Source organism: Carassius auratus, chromosome 1 (genome assembly GCF_003368295.1).
Source record: "Carassius auratus strain Wakin chromosome 1, ASM336829v1, whole genome shotgun sequence".
Lineage (NCBI taxonomy): Eukaryota > Metazoa > Chordata > Actinopteri > Cypriniformes > Cyprinidae > Carassius > Carassius auratus.
In genome coordinates this window covers 30,969,490-30,991,859 of record NC_039243.1, presented here as the reverse complement: position 1 = coordinate 30,991,859, position 22,370 = coordinate 30,969,490, and the positions used below count along the sequence as shown (strand labels likewise).

The 22,370-nt window shown below is 38.7% G+C and overlaps 2 protein-coding genes across 3 annotated transcripts in view; both read right to left on the bottom strand.

Annotated features, from left to right (window-relative positions):
- The window catches only part of LOC113107329 (mediator of DNA damage checkpoint protein 1-like), a 198,893-nt gene extending 192,482 nt beyond the window's left edge, over positions 1-6,411 (bottom strand). The window contains exon 1 of the mRNA XM_026269756.1: positions 6,027-6,411. Within this exon, the coding sequence (XP_026125541.1) occupies positions 6,027-6,134 (108 nt within the window). The 5' untranslated portion in view covers positions 6,135-6,411. The remainder of the gene's footprint in view (positions 1-6,026) is intronic.
- Positions 6,412-12,769: 6,358 nt separating this feature from the next.
- The window catches only part of LOC113107320 (E3 ubiquitin-protein ligase RNF38-like), a 31,149-nt gene continuing 21,548 nt past the window's right edge, over positions 12,770-22,370 (bottom strand). For both annotated transcript variants that reach the window (XM_026269743.1, XM_026269746.1), the window contains 10 exons: positions 19,723-19,916; positions 18,674-18,929; positions 18,069-18,248; positions 17,724-17,894; positions 16,982-17,143; positions 16,787-16,890; positions 16,605-16,692; positions 16,367-16,488; positions 15,964-16,063; positions 12,770-15,216 (listed from right to left, as the gene is read on the bottom strand). In XM_026269743.1, the coding sequence (XP_026125528.1) occupies positions 15,154-15,216; positions 15,964-16,063; positions 16,367-16,488; positions 16,605-16,692; positions 16,787-16,890; positions 16,982-17,143; positions 17,724-17,894; positions 18,069-18,248; positions 18,674-18,929; positions 19,723-19,916 (1,440 nt within the window). In that variant the 3' untranslated portion in view covers positions 12,770-15,153. The remainder of the gene's footprint in view (positions 15,217-15,963; positions 16,064-16,366; positions 16,489-16,604; positions 16,693-16,786; positions 16,891-16,981; positions 17,144-17,723; positions 17,895-18,068; positions 18,249-18,673; positions 18,930-19,722; positions 19,917-22,370) is intronic.

Sequence of the window (22,370 nt, the reverse complement as noted above, 5' to 3'; positions counted from 1 at the left end):
TCCTAAACTGAAATCTGAAATTGTGTTATTACAGTAAATGTGTGGATTGAAAGGCCTTTAAGTATGTGCATCGCACTGCTTTCTTCTGTTGGCCTTGTTTCCAATGATTAACATTGTTACAGCTAAATTTGGGGTTTGCATTGAGGTCTGAAACAGTGCTGAATTCAAATGGATCATGCAGTGCATGACTCTGATTCATGCAGCGCTGTTCAATTCGGTCAACAAACCCATATTCCAGTGGCTTGTGCCACACTGTTCACAGGCCGTGCAGATATTAGATTTGTGCTGCATGGTTTAGTTGGAAAGCCCTGTTTTGTTTTATTTGCTGTCTGGCGTTTCCCATACATGACTGAAAATTTCAGCCCACAAACAAAGACCTGGGCCAACACAACCGCTGACAATATGTAGCCACAGCAACAGAAAAGACAAATGCGTTTGCATGTGCATTTTGAGGTCAGAGGTCAAAACTGTGACATTGTCTGCTGCCTGATTTTGGAATAGCATACTAGTCATACTATTTCTACCATAACTTTATATATCTCTTCGTCTCTCCTAATATAGTGCAGCACCGTATTAACAAAGTTATGCTGAACGTCTATGGATACTTGGAGATTATTCCCTGACCAGGAAAAGCTTTTCCAAGATGAGTAAAAGCAGTGTTATATAACACTGCGTTTAAATGATTGCAAAATACATCAAGATTGTGAGTGTGCTCTCAAGGGTGGGTGGTGAAGCTGGAGAGATTTTGATGCTGGAAAGAATAGCATTTCTTTACATAAGCTACGAGACTCATTTACACAACATGAACAGTTGTGTTGTGTTGTATAAGACGAGAGCATTAGATGAACGTCTTCATCAAAAGCTACTTTTTTTTTTGTAGTTCACAAGACGAGTTGTGACCAAAATGGTTGTGAAAGTGTCAAAAATTAAAAATGTGCAACAATAATTTCAAATCTATTAACATTTTGTCATGCACAATAGTGTTTCCTGCACACAATAATGAACATAACACTAGCTGTGATGCATGATTCACAAACAACTGATATATAAATCAATTCAGATTCATACAGATCAGAGTCAAAAAGACTCAGGAAACCGCTTCAAACCCATTAGCAGTTTGAATTAGACTTGGTTTATGAGACTTACATAAGCCCCGAGTTTTGTCGTATGAATAAATTCATAATGCTTTTCTTATTGTATGATGTATGAAACGGACTAATTTTTATTATTGATTAAAAATACAGTAAAACCTGTAATATCGTGAAATATTTTTACAATTTAAAGAGCCAGTAAGATGAAAATTCTGTTTATAAATCCTGTACAACAGGTTTAAATCCATCCAAGGTTAAAAAACATTGTCATTTTGTTAAAATATCATTTTAAAATTACCTCAATTCTCAGAGATCCCCAAACGGTTCGCGCGAAACTGTTCCAAAGATTCAGTTTCCTTAAACCCCACCTTTCGGTAGCATACTGTGTTCTGATTGGTCAACTGAGATAGTCAGTTTTGATTGGTTGTTCCGCACACAACTTCACAGTAAATAATGCGTTAGCAATCTTTTTGGGGTGAATTAATTATGTCTTATTCCTCTCATCGCAAAGCAAACAGTAAAATAAAAAACCTGAAGAACAGTCTCGCTGCTTTTTCTTCTGTGTGGCCGCGCGCTTCAGTTTGAATCTGAATAGCACGTTCAGCGCGGGGGCGTGGTCACATTAAATATAATGAAGGGAGACGTGAAAAACGTTGTTTCCATATGGATTACTTTATCACAGAATATCTGTGATATTTTTGGCATCACTTGTTTAGTTTTAAAGTAGACATGTTAAGCTTTCTATAGATATCTCTCTCATGTCTCTTCGCTGAGTATTCACGGAGTTACACTTCATTTTAATGACGTGTTTGTAAATGAAGATCAGCGCAGACAAAGTGCAAAGTGTTCCTAGTGACGTACATAGAGATGGGCAAAAGATTTGAAATCTATAACGACTCGTTTCAGTGATTCAGAGTCGACTCCTTACTTTAGAAGCCAATAACTTTATAAATCGTGTACTTTTTGGTTTAATTACTTTGTACATTGTTTACACTGATGGACAGCTACATCATACACTGTAATACAGGTAATTTTTTATTTCCCATCTGTGTGGCTCTTTAAAATGACCATTTTATATTGTAATACATTGTAAAATGTAATTCATTCCTATGATGCAAAGCTGAATTTTCAGCATCATTACTCGTCTTTTGTGACACAAGATCCTTCAGAAATAATTCTGTTATGCTAATTTTCTGCTTAAGAAACATTTATCACTATTATCAATGTTGAAGTCCGTTGTGCTGCTTCATATTTTTGTGGTATCTGCCATAGCTTTTTCTGGATTTTTTGATGAACAGAAAAAAAAATCAGAAATCTTTGAGCTATGCAATCGAAAAAGCTCTTCAAAACAACCACCTTTATCGATAAATTCAAAGCTTTATCCACCAATAAAATTACTTGGTTCCACTTGGCCCATCAATATAAAAGTGATGTCATATGATGAAGGCAGTACAGTTGCGTTACGAACGGAGTCATACAGTATATGTTGCTAATAATGCTGCATGGCACACAGAACTGATGCTAAACGATAGATTGGAGTAGATCTTAGTCCCAGAAACAACTGGACAAGCTCATTTGGATTTAAGTGTGTCTTAGTGGTCTCCCTGAATACTTGAAAGCAAACCACAGCCAATGGCATCACAGAGAGCTCATATTCAGGCTGTGATTGTGATTCTTGAGAGGACTGTATTGAATGAATGTGAATTGTGTAGACAGCCCGTGTCTGTCTCACTGTGAAAGCTGTATCATTTAATTTACGTACTGTATGTGTGCGTGACCACACAGCTGTGACAGCTGGCTTTATGAGGTCATATGACAGAGCCATCTGTTCTCAAATGTACCAGCCTCTTTCACTTAGACACACACACATTTGACCTCATACCCTTGATCTGCCACATAGATGCTCTAAATGCTCTCAAAAGTGGACCATAAGTTAAAGTGCATATAACAGGACACATACATGGTCTCTGTTGTGAGTCTACGACAGTGGTGGTCATACAGTAGGACTGAAAGAACAGGCAGAGAAAGAGAGAAGTGCTCTGGAACCTGATCGTCTCTTGACATGTGATAGGCCAAGGCAGAGAAAGACTGTGTGTAATGTGATGTGGTTGCTGCTGTCCGTCTCTAGCCACTGACAGATGCACTGGGAGGGTTTCCTCAAACCATTTCCGTTCAATGACCCGTGGCCCATCCAGCACACACCTATGAGCCCGGAGAGAGGAACTACTGAACAAAGACTGCAGGACATATGATACTCTGTCTAAAAACAATCCGAATATACAGATGTTTTATTTTTACAAATTATTTATCAATTATGAATAAAAACTAAGGGGGGGGGTAAGTAGAGATTTAAAAATTGTCTAAGTAGATAAGTAAGTACAGGTAGTAAATTGTCACCTGGTACACCCAAATAATTCATGATTTGGAATAATATTAATAATAAATTATTTCAACTTGAAAACTTTTGATACCATTGAAATTAATAATTAATCATTTACTTGGAAATTTAGTGAACAAGTTAGAAATTTAATAATTCAGTTCACCTTTATCAACATATAAATTAATAATTCATGTTTTTCCAATAATAATAATAATAATAATAATAGTAAATAACACTCATTAATTTAAAATATAATAAAATGAATTTAGTTCAGTTTTTTTACATTTTAATCAATAATTTAATGATAGATAGATAGATAGATAGATAGATAGATAGATAGATAGATAGATAGATAGATAGATAGATAGATAGATAGATAGATAGATAGATAGATAGATAGATAGATAAAGGCGATTCCAGATTCCAGATTTTCAAATAGTTGCATCTCTGCCAGAAATTGTCCTGTCCTAACAAACCATACATCAATGGAAAGCTTATTTGTTCAGCCTTCAGGTGATGTATAAATCTCAATATTTAATAATTGACACATAAGACAGGTTTTGTGGTCCAGGGTCACATATTGTCCATCGCCACGCGTTCTAAATATTGCCATGGACCCCATCTCGGCTGAGCACTCGAGGGCAGCTCAGTCTGGGGATGTGTCTCATGAGAGCTCCTTGTATCTTTGTACTGCAGTCTGCTGTTCACGCTTCTGTCTGCCATATGCTTTGGTCTGTAATGTTCAAGCTCTTTCAGTGACTCATTTAGGAAAAAGCATTTTTAGCAGGAGTCAGAAGAACCATGTCTCTCTCTGTGCCAATTCAGTTAAAACTATTTGCGAGCAGCAGGGGGCTGGACTATTTCAGCATGTCTATTTATACTGATCGTCCTAAAACGCATGAGCTCCTGCCTGTGTCACTGACATGCCACAGAAACACACAGACAGAAAGACAGACAGATAAATGGAGATACAGTAATACAGAAAAATTGTGAACTGATTATGGCATGGCATACAGAGCATAAATCCCATGCAACTTCATCTTTTATACTATTCTAACTAGGCAAGGCCTTGCATAACTAAATAACAATATACTAATACTGGCTGTAAGTGGGCTTTTATGTAAAAGTACCATATGTATATTATTATAAGGAAATACAGATTTTCAGAGTTGCTTAATGAGGACTTAACCATATAATATCTCAGCTTATATTATTAATCTATATTAAGTATACTTGACCCTTGAATCAATTAATTGAAATAAATAGCTACTCAATTACTGATATCTTTAAAATCAAAAATATATAACATCATCGTAGCTGTTAATAATTTATGATGCACTGAAAGACAATAAATACTCTGCCAGAATACATTTAATATATTAACATATCCAGATATAGGACTAAAACAAAGTACTATGCAATATCCAATTTAAAAAATCTACATAATGCAGTGCACTATATTTGCAACTTCATCTTTTATATTAATCTAACTTGCATATTCCAGATAAATAATAGTATACTAAGTGGGTCACTATGTAAAAAGTTTGAAGGGCCATATGTATATTATCATAAGTACCGATAAATAAATAGAAATGAGATTGAAGTAAATAAATCATCAAACAGTTAAAGGAGGGGATATTCTATTAATATAATTTAATAGAAACTAAATATTTCCCAAATAATATTTCAGAAATGAAAAATATTTTCACATTATAAATCTAGTCTCTACACAAGAAACTGTACACACAAATCTGGGGTCCATGGCATCTGAAATAAATATGAATAAAACCCCTTATCTAATGCACAAGAGTGAACCTGAAATCTAGATCAGTGACGTGAGGATTCTCCCTATCCAATCCACGAACTATAAAATAGGTCATAATATTAATACCAAGACCTACATCTCAAACCTTTAACATCTCTAGGGATGAAATAGTCCTACATTCACGTGTCACACTAGATATTGAATAAGGTCAAATAAAACGAAGGTCGAATAAATACTGTATATGCCACAAATGCTCCGTAAACAAACTGTTTGACTGAGCTTGCCTTGTGCGCTGCCTTGACCACTGGCCTCGATGGGAAAGGGGCGTGTTCTGAAGGACAAGGGGGCGTGTCTCCTGGCTTCCACAACAACTGGAATCTCTTAGCAGAAGGGGGCGTGTCCCCTCGCAGACTAATATGAGTGCATCCTTCTGTTTCTGCACGTCTTCAAAATGAGCTATGTTTTGTTTGGAAAAGCATTCACTCCATTAGCGATCTGCATTCTTAAATCTAGCAGCAAATTTGAATAGGCTGTCATGTGAGTGAAAAAAATATCGGTGAGCCATCAAAGCCGCTAGTCCGATTACAGCGGCCGAATCCGGCGCACATGATCCCCGCGCTGCTGTAACCAAAGACGCTCCACACGCTCACAACAGGTGACGGTGCAATATTTATAAGATGTTCAGAGCATAATGTAACCTTTTTATATGAGTGCCAGAACAGATATTAAAATGACGCGAGAGAAATGTTTACTTCCAGCTCTTGTGAGCATGCATGGACGGCCAACTCACCTCGATCCATTTTTGAGCCTCTCGAAACGCTTGTTCTGGCGTAGCGTCAGCAGATTCAGCTTGATCCAGCTGGGCACTTGAAGCCGAATCGTCTCCGGGACTGGCCATTTCCAAAAAAAGAACAAGAAAGCCTAGATGAGATATCCAGCGCTCCGCGAACAGACAGAACTGCGTGTTTTCTTGAGATCATTCGCTATTGCAGCGGGCACGTATGCGGAGCTCGAGCGTTCACCGCGCAACACACTGCGGTTCTCCAGCGCGCAGCAGCACTGCAGATGAACCACGCGCGATGCAATACGAGTCCGACCTCCGCTGCTAAAAATATAAGCCAAAAAAACACCAGAGGTCTTCGTTCAACCAATGCGTAGACAGAGCCCGGCCCCGCGAGCGCATCAGCCTCCCTTTCTCTCTTCTCCTAAAGAACGGGAGACTGGCATGCGCGCGAGCGCGGGGGAAAGGAATTTAACGAGAACAATCGTGCAGTTCCGTTACCGCTCCAGTTACGACCAGACATCTTTCTCTCGCTCGTTCTCTATGTTATATTTTATATTATAGGCATTTTATTTTATTGTAGCTTTTTATATATACTATATCATAGATATAGACGTAACTATATCTTGTCTTTCACCCTCTATTTTAATTAAGTACAATATATCAAGTTAGTTAATATAAAGTAAAACTTGATTTGCATTTGCTGAAGAAAATACAAAAACATTGCTAACATTTGAGGTAAATTATAATTGGAAAAATTTGTGAACCCACGGATAGAGGGAGACAGAGATTTCTAGAATCATGCGTTGTGTAAGAAATTTGATAAAATAATTTTTTTTTACCTTGATGACTTTATATGTAACCATATAAAATCAAACCTTATGTTATTTATCTATATCAAATACTTGACCACTGAATCAATTAATTGAAATAGCTACTCTAATAGTTACTGTTACCTATAAAATCAAATAAACACTCTGCTAGAGTTCATTTAGCATATCTACAGAACCAGAATAAAGCACTTTGCAATGCATTAAATATTTAGAGAACAGATTAAAAAAAAAAACTAAAGAATGTAGTGCACTATATTTTGCATTATTCCTTCTCCAACATTTTAAATGTCAGTGGTATTTTTGCCCCATGGTTCATTTCTGACTTTGTTGTACATTGTGCCATTTTTACACTACAGTCACACTAGTGAAATTTCACAGGTTCACACTGAAGTGACTTTCAAACCTAGCATCTTCGAAATCTGTGTATGGAAATCTTTTGCGAATTTCCTACTGGAATTATATTTAAATATGTCTCCTTTATTTAACTTCTTATAATATTGCTTCTTCTTGAGCTGAACTGAATGTGTCAGATTAAAGAGGGATACCAAATGTGCAGTTCTGTGTGTGCCCAGAATCAGAAGTGAAATGTTATAACCAATAGGTGTCATCACACTCCAGCTTGAGTCCCATTTTTTTCTCTTAGTCGCCTTGCACCCTCTGCAGGAAGGACTTTTTTTTCTCATGGGAATCCCTTATTCTATAGCAATATTATCTGTTTATTTTTGTACAACAGACAAGCAAGGTATAGTCAATTACCTATTTACTTTCTATTATGAATTCAATGATTTTATACAAACGAGCACAGGGAAAAACAAAAGAAGCAGTCACAGATGATATGTTTGAATTGTATTATTTGATAAGCAATTGTTTCTTTATCAATGAGGTGTAAAATACTGTTCCCTTTTAAGGGAACTTCGAACTGCGTCCTCTAGGGGACCCGTGTCTGAAGCATACATTGAAAAAACATCAACTTGTTGGCTGGCGACAGCCTCCGACGTCACTATCGGAGCGACTATAAATAAGCACCGGGAGAGCACGTCACTATCTTCTTCATCTTCACTGACTGTTCTGTTTGAAGGATGTCCGGCCAGGTCACCGCGAGGGGTCTCCTGGCCGCTTAGGGTTGCTGTCGCATCTAGCGGGAAGTGGAGGTTGCAGTTACAGAAGTCTTCTTGTATATGCTGCCTCAGGTGATGCTCCCCTCACCTGAGGATTGTAAAATTGAGCTTGCCTCTCCCGTGAGATTCAGTGCCTCTGCGATGCTTAGGGACCTTTAAGTACACACGCTAAGCTTTGTGTACTATCTCAAAACCACATGGTGGTCAGTGTGCACGTGAACACTTTGCGCACTTAAAAATGCATGCAAGACTCTGCAAACTTTCTGAAATCTTGTACGATAAGGGTTACGTGCTCCGCTTCGTTCCCTTTCTTGAGATGATTAGACCTTGGTTCCATGGGTTCCATTCAGCCAGTGTGTATTTGTTTATACACCTCAAGCATCGCTTCCCTCAACATGAGGGGCTAATTGGGGGATTCTCGTGGTAATTTAGCAGCGCTCCCCTTTTTCCAAAAAAAAATAAAAAAAACGGTCGCCTATGAGCGCGCACCTCTGAGCTCGGAGTTCTCCTCTCATATGAAACTGAGTTCTCTGTTTTTTCCCCAGAGCGCTCCAGTATTGTTTCCATAGATCGAGTTGATGACTCTCAATCATACAGCTTTGAGACGCAACGTTCCATCTATGAGCTGCTCTATCAGAGAGCCACGAGAGCCCCTCCTTAGAACAGTGTTTGCAAATGCATGCTATGGTAAGTGTGCACGTGAAGTCTTTGCACACTTTCTGAAATCCACACTGTGGTAAGTTCGCAAACTAGTATTCTGCATTCTTTCTAAAATCCTATATGGTGAGGGCTTCACGTGGTTGCTTCGTACCCTTTCTTGAGTTGGTAAAAGCCCCGTTCATCTTGGGCGCCACTCCACCTACAGTATGTATCCTCGGATACCTATCTAAACAGGGTGTTGCTACTAGAGAACTGTCGAGACAGCTCTTTCAGCAAGCTTATGCGTAAGCTAGCAGTAGCCCCTGTGTGACAGGCAAGCCTTGGTAGAAATACTAGGTTCTTAGCCGTATCCCTTTAAAGGAATCTTTCCTGATTCCAAGCCTTCAGCTCTACCCCGGGCCGAGGCCCTAACAATTAAGCTGGGCATGTAGCTTGGGCCTTTTGGTCGTAAGGGGTACTATCACAGACAGCCGTCTAAACGTCCCATGGGCAACTCCCATGGAAATGGTAGAGTTGGTACTTAGTGCTCGCCATAATTTTGGCCTGCACTCCCCTCAGCATGGTGGCGTGGGTATACTTTTCCCCAAAGCGGCCCCTAGAGGACGCAGTTATAGGTTCCCTCGAAAGGGAACTGTCTCAGGTTACATATGTAACCATAGTTCCCTGAGTAGGGAACGAGACACTGCGTCCTCTATCTCCCTGCCATGCTTCGGAGGCAAGCTTCAGACAACAAGCTCTCCCAGTGCTTATTTATAGTCGCTGTAGTGTAGTGACGTCGGAGGCTGTCGCCAGCCAACAAGTTGGTGTTTTTTCAATGTATGCTTCAGACACGGGTCACGACGAGGTGTTCCCCAAAGCAGCCCCTAGAGGACGCAGTGTCTCGTTCCCTACTCAGGGAACTATGGTTACATATGTAACCTGAGACAGTTTCAGGGACTTTTCTGGAGTTGCAAACCTGTTATTTGGCCTACATGCCTCAGGCAATGCCACAAATCTTACAAACATTACAAAAATCCAGTGAAATTTCTTCCTCTGAGTCACAGGTGGTGACATTTTATTACAGAACCCCATACACTCACCTAAAGGATTATTAGGAACACCATACTAATACTGTGTTTGACCCCCTTTCGCCTTCAGAATTGCCTTAATTCTACATGGCATTGATTCAACAAGGTTGGCCCATATTGATGGGATAGCATCTTGCAGTTGATGGAGATTTGTGGGATGCACATCCAGGGAACAAAGCACAGAGCAAATTTGTTCTATTGGGTTGGGATCTGGTGACTATGGGGACTATTTTAGTACAGTGAACTCATTGTGCTGTTAAAGAAACCAATTTGAAATGATTCGAGCTTTGTGACATGGTGCATTATCCTGCTGGAAGTGATCACATCGTCAGAAACAATGCTCAGGTAGGCCGTAGCATTTATACAATGCCCAATTGGCACTAAAGGGCCTAAAGTGTGCCAAGAAAACATCCCCCACACTATTACACGACTACCACCAGCCTGCACAGTGGTAACTAGGCATGATGGATCCATGTTTTCATGCTGTTTACGCCAAATTCGACAATTCAATTAAACAGAAATCGAGACTCATCAGAACAGGCAACACTTTTCCAGTCTTCAACTGTCCAATTTTGGTGAGCTCGTGCATTGTAGCCTCTTTTTCCTATTTGTAGTGGAGATGAGTGGTGGGGTCTTCTGCTGTTGTAGCCCATCCACCTCAAGGTTTTGCGTGTTGTGGCTTCACAAATGCTTTGCTGTATACCTCGGTTGTAACGAGTGGTTATTTCAGTCAAAGTTGCTCTTCTATCAGCTTGAATCAGTCGGCCCATTCTCCTCTGACCTCATCAACTAGGCATTTTCACCCACAGGACTGCCGCATACTGGATGTTTTTCCCTTTTCACACCATTATTTGTAAACCCTAGAAATGGTTGTGCATGAAAATCCCAGTAACTGAGCAGATTGTGAAATACTCAGACTGGCCCGTTTGGTACCAACAACCATGCCACGCTCAAAATTGCTTAAATCACCTTTATTTCCCATTCTGACATTCAGTTTGGAGTTCAGGAGATTAGGTGTTTCTCAATGTCAAGGAAGGATCCTCGGAAGCCAGTATTTCGAGGATGCTACGTCATCGACATCCGTCGAAGGACTGTTCCAATGTCGAGGATCCTCGGAATTTCAACCAAGGACTGGGTATTTCCATACACAGGAAAGGATGCATATGTGTATCCTTCGCACTCTTCGCGCGCTCAAATCACCCACAATCTTATGCGCGCAGCTTTGCTATCTAACGTTAGTTCAAAAATTAAAAAATGCCGAACGTTAACGTAGTCAGAGCGTTAACGGTTTTTATTTACGTTACCAAACATTTGTTATAACTGTAGTAAATATAAGTAAAGTTTGACGTTTAAATGCCAGTACAAATTACTACCGTATTGATATCATAAATTATACAAATATAAATGGTTAACTGAACCGGACCTGTCATTTAACAATAACTAGTTAAGTTGCCTAATGTAATTTAATGATACCATTCACAGCGTTATTCAAACGTACCTTTTCACTAACGTAATGACGCAATTACGTGCACTTGCTATCCTGTTCCATTTACGTGTTCTCCATATGCTAAAGAGGAGTCTCACCTAGCCTCTGAAGGAAGTGACTTGGAAGGATCAGTCCTACCAAGGAAGTATCCTTGACATTGAGAAACGCCTATTGTCTTGACCAGGACCACACCCCAAAATGCATTGAAGCAACTGTCATGTGATTGGCTGATTAGAGAATTGCATTATTTAGAAATTGAACAGGTGTTCCTAATAATCCTTTAGCTGAGTGTATATCAACCTTGTGAGCAAGACTTTGTGCATAAATTGTCTTGTGACCGTTGTGCGCGCACCATTATTTTCAGTTGCTGATTTCAGTTAGCGTTTGCCATTTCTACACTTTCAATATCAGGCAACTGTCACATCCAGAGCTGTATTACTGAGTGAGAGCAAACAAATGTTCTTTCCTTCCTCGCTCAGCATCATGGCAATATGACTCCAGACCAGGGGCTTATGTGAATGTGATATTAAAGATGTAGATGAGAAGCACAGGAGAGAGAAAAAAAAAGACAACACCTACATCCAAGAAACAAGTTCTGCAAAAGACACTGGACTAAGTGTCAAAAAACTATATGCTTGTTTTTGATGTATAAGAATGTATGCAACGGTTTCTCTTTTTTTTCCTGCTGCATGTAATTATTCTTTAGATCCATATCCAACTAGAGAATTGAAGATACTCCAACTCTGAGGCTTTGTTTTGGCACCACAGAGAATCAACTGTTGCAAAACTCATGCTGCTTTTTATGATGCAGTCTTCCAAGCATATAGAGCTCAAGTGAGATTATAGAAGTTGATTAACAATTTAAAGCATTTTCAAGTAGTTACATATCATCCTTAGCTTATGGTTAGAAGATGCAGCAGACTGGATTGCTCTCTAGACACTGCTTGCAGACACAACCAGATATTTTGGTTCAAAGTAAATTAAAACGTCTGTATAAAGCAGCTTTATAACTTTTGTTGTCCAATCAAACTTGATACCAGTGTTGGATGTAATTATCTACTGAAGAGTGTGACATTTAAAATGTTATGGATTCATTTCTGCATGTACACAGAACATCCCTATGACAAGTTAAATGGATAATTCAACCCAAAATGCCATTTGTGTCAAATACATACGAAATTTCTACGTAAAAACTTTCAACTTTTTTTTTCTTCAATGAAAAATGGCATTTTTCCATTTTTGTAAGGGATTGAGATATTCATTTAACCAAGCAGTAAAACTTGAACATGAGAACGAAGACAACAAAGATAAAAAGATGAGATGAGAATGGCTGCAAAAAGTAAAGAACAGAGAAGGTCAAGGAAGAGAATATTATACATTTATTACTGAGCCTCCCTTAAAAGTCCAAAAGACTGGGAACAGGCGTCAGACACAAAAAAAGAAAAATAATTTGCACTTCTTAAAGCATTACTAGTAATATCTCACATTATCAAAAAACAAAACAACAAAAAAAAAAAGTACAAATGTTTGTTAAAAATGTTTATATCAAGCCTTCAAATGATTTTGGTTACAGATATTATACATATGAAACTACAACATGTTAAATGATACAATTGTATTTTTTAATGGGAAGAATTAAAACAACCAATAAACAAACGCAAGAGAATTCATAAGCTCTCTTATTGGTGTAGCAAAAGAATAAGGGGAAAAACATAAATAGTAAAACTGAGGTAACTGCTATTGTACCAAGCAGGAAAAAAAAAAAAAACTTCTAGAACACAGAACGCCAATGGTTAAGTAAGGTAATGCACATTTGTTGTTTGCAAAGAATTTTCTGGTCATGAATTCAACTTATGACACTAAAGCGGACAACACTGGAGAATGGTTTAAAGGCATCTCTCATTAAGACACTGCAGGCTCCGAGACTACATCACACAATTCATATGACACTTTCTACACCAGTCATAGAGCCTACATAATGCGACACAGAGGCAGTTATATCCATTCATAATGATAACAGCGCATGACAGAAAATAATCATACACACAAATACCCCTCCAGGTCATAACACATCTCAGGCATCCAATATAAAGTAACGCACATATGAATATGAATGGCTATAACAGCCTTATTGAGGCTGTATTAAAAAGAATAGCTAACTGTATAGCGAGGGCAATGAAAGAGCAAAAAGCATAAACATTTACCAAGACCAGAGCTTTTGAGGGATAAAGGAAAGGTACTTAAAACTCTGTGCATCCCCCTTTTGAAAGAAACTGAAATGCTACGATGTAATCATTCCTCTTCAAACAGGCATGTACACACAATTTTAAGGCATAAGAAATCAAATGACGACCCAAATAAAAAAAAATGACAGCTAATTTTGGTAAAGTCGAGAGTAATGTGGGTTGCAGCAAGGTTAACTGGCATGAATAATTTGCAGAAATTAAACTTTAGTTTGTGTTTAAAAAGATGGCTATTTTACAAAATGCAAGTCTTAGAGGGATAGTTCACCCCCCAAAACTGTAAATTGAATCATAATTTACTATAAATGGGAATTACCCTCAAGTTATTTCAAACCTGTAAGAGTTTCTCTAAGCTGTTGAGCACAAAAGAAGATATTTTGAAGAACATTGGTGAACAAACGGTTGCTGGTAGCCATTCACTTCCATAGATTTGAAAAAAAATTATAATAATAATACTATGGAAGTCAGTGGCTACCAGCAACTGTATGGTTACCAACGTTCTTCAAAATATCTTCTGTATTCATGAAAAGGAGGAAAACCATACAGGAGGGTGAGCAAAACTAAATGAACTATCCCTTTAAGGCGAATACCAGGTTTTAATCAAATCATAATAAATTAAATATGGTGCCCTAAGTGCTAAATGAGAAAAGTAGGGGTCTGTCTACATAATCAGTCTGCAGGACTGGCTATTGATTGGGAATACACAATTTTTAAAAAAAGGTTAATTGAGTTGAAAGTACTGAAAAGCATAAGAGGAAACTGAAGAAAAAAAAAGGTTGCAGCAGGATACATTGAATAAGAACTTCTCCCTCCAAACCAATCAGGTCATGTCAGTGCTCATCCTCAGCCAATCCCAGACGAGAATAAAAATGAGAGCATCAAGCCAGTGTTCTGTACCACACATATGGGATAAATAACAAACAACTGATTCACACACACAATCTCTCACACACACAAAAGCGCACACACACACACATCTCACAGTTTTCCAATTCTATAAAGACTTAATTCATAATTGAGCAAGACCCACCCAAAAGCCCCGTTTTATGAATAGATATCATTTGAATCTTTTGCAATCTTTTGTTCCATTTTTGGAAAAAGACAGACTTCCATAATTTTTTTTTCCTATTAAAAAAAAAAAGAAAATTACGAATTTTGTAATTTGTCCCTCTATATTGATACATACGTACACATTTATATATAGCTATATTTGTTGGTAAAATATAAAAGCCCATGCTCACAACATTAACCTTCGTAAAAGACCACCACACCACAGTGTGCTCACATAGCTGGGAATGTTAGTGCACAAACACACACACACACACTCTGACTTCAACATACCAACATCCCCCCCCCACTCACCGTGGGGAGAACTAAACTATATATATTTATATATAAGAAAAAAAACTAAAAACTAAATCAGAACCAAAACATAATCAGAATGATAATAATGAACCATTATCTTTGGACTTCCACTCAAAGAATGAATGATCAAAAAAACCGAAGGGATGTGTGTGTGTGTTCGTGTGAATGTGTCTCAGTTAGTTGGATATTCATAGATAAATATCAAACGATGATTCTGATGCATAAAGTTTCCATGAATCTTTTGCAGCAGTCTTTTGTGTGTGAGGAGTAATTATGCATGTGGAAGTTAATTGAATGTAACAGTAGGAGAATGACTGAAGTGTTTAGTGGTATGTGTGTGTGTGTGTGTGTTCAGTGAGCAGCATCACTCAGAATCCCGCTGGACTTCAGATGCATCTGCTCGGCAAATAGGACAGGTTCTGTTAGCCTAGAAGACAGAGGAGGATAGATTATCATAAAGGTCTAAGAAATCATCGTCTCAGGTCATAAATGGACAAGCTGTAGTTAGGCAAGTCTGTGTGTGTAAAGGTGCAGTCACAGTAGCAACATTTTGCAAGCAAAAAAGGTCCACTGCCTAGAGATCCTCCAATCTGGCCCATGAGATCCAACTTCCTGCAGAGTTTAGCTCGAACCATAATCAAACACACCTGAGCATGCTGATCAATGTCTTCAGGTTCATTAGAAAATCACAGGTAGTTGGAGCCAAACTCTGCAGCAGATCGGTGGTCTATAGTGTAGTGATGCATGAAGCACAGCTCATAAATCATCACTTTCAAACTAAGCAGCTTTCTATTGGTCAATGAGACAAATCTGCATGAATAACTTGATTAACAAAATCTGTATGGGGAAATCTTTGGGCCTGATATAAAATTATCTATCGATGACAAAATCATTTAAATTATGAATACATTAAAATAAACTTAACTTTTGCTGGACAAAAAAAGAATTAGGGAAAAAAAAATTAACTTTAATATCTGTTGCTTTTAATTAAATTCTTACATAAAAAAAAAAAAGTTGTTAGACAATGGGGAACTGAGTTAAGTTTGAAAACCACTGAATGGGTATAATAACAATGACACACGATTATATTATTAAATATTATGAATCATGTTAATAATAAATAATTAAATATTAATAAGCATAATAAATTAATATGCAAGCTTGTTTTCTTTACCTTAAGCCATTTATCGACACACTTGGCATGGAATTCATGATTACAGGGCAGTACTCTCAACAGCTGACGAGACTCAAAATCACACATGCACACTACACACCTATAAAGAGAGGAGGAGAACATATAATTATTAATGTAATAGTTTTAACCAACAACAAGATTTTGCTAAAACATTTATATAATGGCAAATCTATTTTAGGTGATGCAAGTTTTTTTTTTTTCTTTAAAAGTACACATATTCCATATACTGTATAGTCTAACAATTATTAAAAGGTCACTGGTTTTCACTTCCCACACCTACATTTCCTGCCAGTACTGAGAAGTAACCCTACAACCTTCGGGTTGCAAGACCAACTCTTTAACCTTTAGGCCACAACTACCACAATAAGTAGTTTGTACTCACAAAGTCTGCTCAGACTGATGGTTGCTGGGGTTGAATCTGTAGGAAGGCAGCTGTTCGATGTCGGCCTTTGTCAAACCTCTAGGCTTCGCTTCTCCGAGACGCTCGGCAAGGTTTAACAGGGCCTAGTCAAACAAGAACAAAAGCACATGTTAAGCAGGATAAAGAAACAAAAGTATGCCTAAAATGGGATCCGAAGCATTATTGGTAAGTGTTTCCTGATACAGCTATACACTCTTACCTCATAATTCTCAACCTCTCCATCATCGACATCCAGCTCTAAGCTAATGGTGGGACCCACTGCTGTTGGCTGGACTGGAAGAACAGATCTGACCAGCCAAACATAAAAACAAAACAGTGACATTATTATTCTCCAGCACACTGGCTCTCCAACACTGATGCATGTTTGCATGTGTAACTCACAGGAAGTAGGGCAGCAGACTTGGGTGGTAAGGAGGAGGAGGTACGGCCTGCTGGGAGCGGTAGCGCCTGCCTGTGATTCGTCGAGGCATGAAGTGTGGATAGGGCTGGAGAGAACACACAGGACAAAAACACAAACCTTCATTACCTTGTTTTGACTGCACTGGGTAGAGGTGATCAAACGTGAAGGTCACTCACCATTCCAAAGAGCTCCTGTGGCAGGGGTTCATGGGAGAGGAACTGCAGTGGAGTGGAAGGGGGCAGAGGACTAGGATGCCCCGAGTGAGGATAGTTAAACCCTCCACCTACAGACAGGTGATCCCCCAACAACTCCACCTCATTCTCTATCCTCTGCAGCGGCTAAAACAAACAGATGCAGATGCATTGTATTGAAAAAAATAAATAAAACATTCAAAATGTTACAAATTAAATTTATTTTAGCACTGTCAAATCTTTTAAATTGCATTCAAAGTAAAAGTTTGCTTACAAAATGTGTGTACTGACATTTAGGAATGATTTTATAATATATACATATTACATATAGTCCCTAAATATATTCATTTATAAGTGTGTATTTATAAATGCATAAATATGTACAGTACACACACATATTTTGCAAACACAAACTTTTATTTTGGATGCAATTTAATCGATCTCACAGCGCTAATCTAGATCAAATAAATACTGTTCTTTTAAGCTTTTTCTGTTTTTTTTTTTTTTTAAAGTCCACATAAATACACACAACTGTTTTCAACAGCTTATTAAAATTATTGTTTTCTGTTTTTAGATATTTCACAGTATTACTGTATTTTTGATAAAATAAATGCAGCCTTGGGGAGCATAAAAATAATTATTTCAACAACAAGAAAAATATTATTAATGTCATTAATTGTGTGTGTGTGTATATATATACTGTGTGTACATGTGATTGTCTACTCACAGATCGAGACTGTTGTGTCTGGAAAGGTAAGAACTGTCCAGGAGTGGGCAGGTGTGGCGGATGATGAGACAGATGTGGAGGATGAAGCAGGAAGGGTGGATCACTAGAGAGAAGAGAAGGAAACGCGGCATACGGCACTGGCAAATGCTGCACAGAACATGCCGGCAACATCTGCACGTCAAACAAACAAACAGACATTAGACCATAATAATGGACTGCATCCACAAAGACTAAAACAGGAAAGTAACAACTTGCCACCACTGGAGGACAGCAGATCCAAACAAATGAAATGAGCTCACAAAATCAGTTACAGCATTGCCTCCTCACAGCCTGATATTTACTTACAGGAGGCGGTACGCTACAGATTGGATAGTGTTGCTGTCCGCTGAAGACCACAGAACAGGCAGGCACCTGCTGTTGGGAAGAGCATGCTGGGAGATGCTGTCCTGTACACAGGGGGGCAGGTAGACCATGGGGCGGCACTGGAGAAACCGTATATGACACCGGCACCGTACCCTGAGGGAGCTAACATGCACACACAATCAAAAATTATGTCTTGATGCTTGATTTATTAAAAAAAACAAATCAAAAAAATAAAACAAACAAACAAACAGCAACTTCATATAAGGTACATACATGTTTATGGAAGCTTATTTCTATTTTTTTTTTTTTTAACTCTTACCTTCTCTCTGAAACAAAAAAATAAATTAATGCTATTTTTTTTTTATTTCATAAATTCTATATGATCCGTCAATCATAGATGATAAAAGAAAGATTTCTGCCTTGGTTGATGAAGGGGTGCTTGAGCCCTACCAATGGGGCTGTGGGTGTAACATGACACACACAAAAACAGTTATGATACAAGACATCAGAGTCTGCTTTATTTCCATGGTTAGAAACCACATTAGGGCACCTTTGATCCCACAGAGACCCAACCCCAACCCTCTAACCTGCTCATGGAGGTCCATCACCATGGCGCCCTGCTGTGGAGGGTGCAACAACCGGGGCGAGAGCGTGGGGGGGTGAAAGGCCCGGGGCTCATCAAGGCCGGGTGGAGGGTGGGACGGTGGCTGGCCATAGGGATGAAGCGAATGTGGGTGAGGAGGGTGGCGGTAGTTTTCATCCTGCCCCCCACCTGGGGAACCATGAGGGGGGTGATGCCGTGACAGACGCTCTCGTCGACCACGCTGACGCCGCACTGGAGGACTGCACAGAGAAAGACACATTCATAATACACACACAAACACACAGAGAGAGAGAGAGAGAGAGACATAGTGGCAGCCATAAGTATGGATTAATAAAACATTAAATACATTTTAGAGAAGCCTTTTATGTTCACCTTTATATCTGAGGGAAAATGACAGTAAAAACAGTAACAGTGAGAAATGCTATTATAATTTAATCGCCATCACAGAAAAAAAAAAAAGCATTTTAAAATATACTAAAATATAAAAGTTGTATCTAAATTTTACATTTCAGCAGCCATTACTCCATTGATCTATAAATATTATTAAAAAAAACAAACATTAATTTTCACTAACAATATACCATAATATTATACAATAATATATTCAACTGGCAGCACTTAATGCTTACTCATATTAAATAAATAAATACAAATTTGGTTTTAAAAACGTAACGTCTTAATTGACATTCACTAAAAGTGATGTTTATTATAACATTAATTCTGATATATTAAATTTACTATAATGAAAATGTATATGTAAAAAAAACAAACTAAATTCAAGTTTAAAACTACATTTATTTTAATAGCCAGCTCAGCTGTATTTACATTTCTCACTGGAGGACTAAAAGAATTTAAGATGAGACCAGACATTGTTTCTAGAACAGTCATTGACAGGTCATTAATAGTAAACAGTAGTGGATGTCTGTTACGCTGCTTGAAAATGTGCTATAAAAGCAATACACGAACAAACCTGATAACAGTCTCTCCGGTCACACACATTAGTTCTAACAGTCAAAACTAACACCAGCTTACCTGCGTCTGTGCCGTGCAGGTGTGTGGCAGCGCTCGGGGTGGTAGTGTGGGTGGGGATAGGGGTGTGGCCTGCGACTGGGCGGAAGCTCCCATGGTCTGATTGGCGGCGAGGGAGTGGAAGGAGGGGCAGAGGTAAACTCCAGTACAGACTGCTGGGAAAGACGCGGTCTCTTCGGACTAGGAGAATCCTCCGTCTGAGGGACAAAACACAGTAAATCACCAAACATATTCAAACTGAATCACTGCTTAAACATCGTGGTACTTCAGCTTTCCAATACACTTAAAGAAGACTATTCCCAAAAATGTGTTAAAATATGTGAAGTTTGAATTAGTGGAAGTGCAAATTAGCTTTGTGAGCTAAACTCAAACTGCTTTTCCTGGAATGCTATTATTTGGCTTTTGTGTTTTCCTTTTGTGTTTCACAGATGAAAGCCAGTCCAAATTAAAAACTTACTCTTTATAAAAAAAAAAAAAAAAAAAATCCCACTATATTTGGTGCAATTATTAACAACGTTCAGATCTAATAACCAAGTACTGCTAACTTCTGCACTGAAGGACAAAATAATTCACCACAAAATAAGTTGTTTTCTACTACAGTAACCATACTCGCTAATTAGTATTTAGCACAAAAAGGAAGAAAGAAAACATTCTGTATATGCTAGCTGCTGTTGCTCACTGAAAATGCGAGCAGCTATTGTGCCTGGCGGCATTAGTAACATTTCCTGTCAATGATATCACTGCCTCCGTTACCTAAGGCAGTGTGAGGTCACTTCCCGAAAATTGGAGGAAACCCATGGCTTGTTGCTCAACACACGCACACTTGCTCAGCCGGTGTTACTCAGACACGTTCAACTCAAAGTCAGCCGTCTCCTCCAAGACACGGAGAAACACGCAGCGGCACGTGAGTCAGAATGTGTAACAAAGGCTTGAACATGCAGAAATATGTGAACACATCAGCTACATCTAACACTCACCTTTTACTGGAATTCAACACACACACTAACACTTTACAGTCTGATGAGATCGTCAAAACCTAGGCCTACTCAGTCTGGAAGAGTCAGAGTTTACAATGGGGTGGGATCCAAAATGGGACGATTGACTTTCTAAAGCACTTTCAGGTGACTAACAAGTTACTCAGACAAACTTACAAGCACAAAACCTTAAACATACACACACACATCTCAGTAATGCTTTTAAGATGCAATCTTCTTAAAAGAACACACGTGTGATTTCAGCTAGAACCACATGGGACACGCAAACAAGCGGAAGGTGCACACGCATACACACGCACTCGTTGTGGGTGGTAAAGTGAGCAAGGTTAAGCCAAGTGTGGAGATACAGAGAGCAGCCGCTGACACCGGGGAAGGCTTGAGTGTGTGTGTGTGTGTGTGTGTGTGTGTGTGTGAGAGAAATCAGTAACAGGAAACGGCTGGGGAGCAGGCTAGACTTATCTGCATATGGATTTGAGTCAGGATTATTTGAATGTCTCTTGAAACGGATACAGCGTATTCCCCCACATCTCAATTTCCATGAGGTACAAATGTCACTTCAGTCTGCATAGTCTTCTTTAGAGTAAGGAGAGTCAATAACTTCAACCAAAACCAAGAAACCCATCCCACTGTTCTGAACTCTTCATGGGAAATTCATTTTATGTACAGATGCACTGTTTTACTAGAGCAGGGCCTTGGAAAGTTGAAGATGTCGTTTGCGGCACTGCTGTGGAAGTTTTAACAGCCTTGTACTAAAATTGGATTTTAAAACTAGAAGCGTGTTGAAATGTCTCTCCCGTTCTGATGGCCATATGGTCACGCTGTCGACTGTATGACAACTTTATAATGAACACTGCTTCTTTCCACTGTGGACTGACTACACTTGAAAAGACTTTATAAGAAACAGTTACAGCAAGTACACAGCTGCCCTTCACGTTTTTGGACATGTATATATGGTACAATTTTGTGTACATAAATGCATGAATTAACTATGTAGTGTAAATGCATTTACTCTCTTTTGTAAGTTAATGCATTGTTAATTTCACACATATGTGTTCAGACAAAGAAAAGAAACCAGAGAGTGACCTGGAACCAGTCCTCCCTCAATCCTTCAGTTTCTTCAGAGCCATGAGACGAGGGCAGAGGAGAGGAAGGTGCAAGGGAAGGTAGAGAAACTGGGGCTGGAGGGGGGAGTGGATGGAGGGATGGAAGGCAGAGATGGGGGAGGACAAGAGTGATGCCCCAGGGGCGGCAGGGTGGGGCTCAAAGGGGGAAAGAGCAGAATTGAAAATGATGAACTATGAACAGTGCCTGGAACACAGCCTCAGGACATTTATACACAACCATACAAAACCAGCAACTGTCCGTGCACACACACACAGACAGGCATTATATCAAAACTATCCTAAACCAGTCATATAAATGTTACTGCTATAATACAAAAGACGAAGGAGATTTTTAATCAGTTATGAAAAACCTTCCTTCATATCTTTTACTTTATTTTCTGTGTAAATGGGATATATCTACAGTTGTACCATTTGATTATAGTAACAATTTTTTTTTTATTATTAATACAACTTTATACTTAATATAATTAGCCATAATTACTATAAGTCATTGTTGAGAATCACTGATATACGATTATTTTTTATTAATATT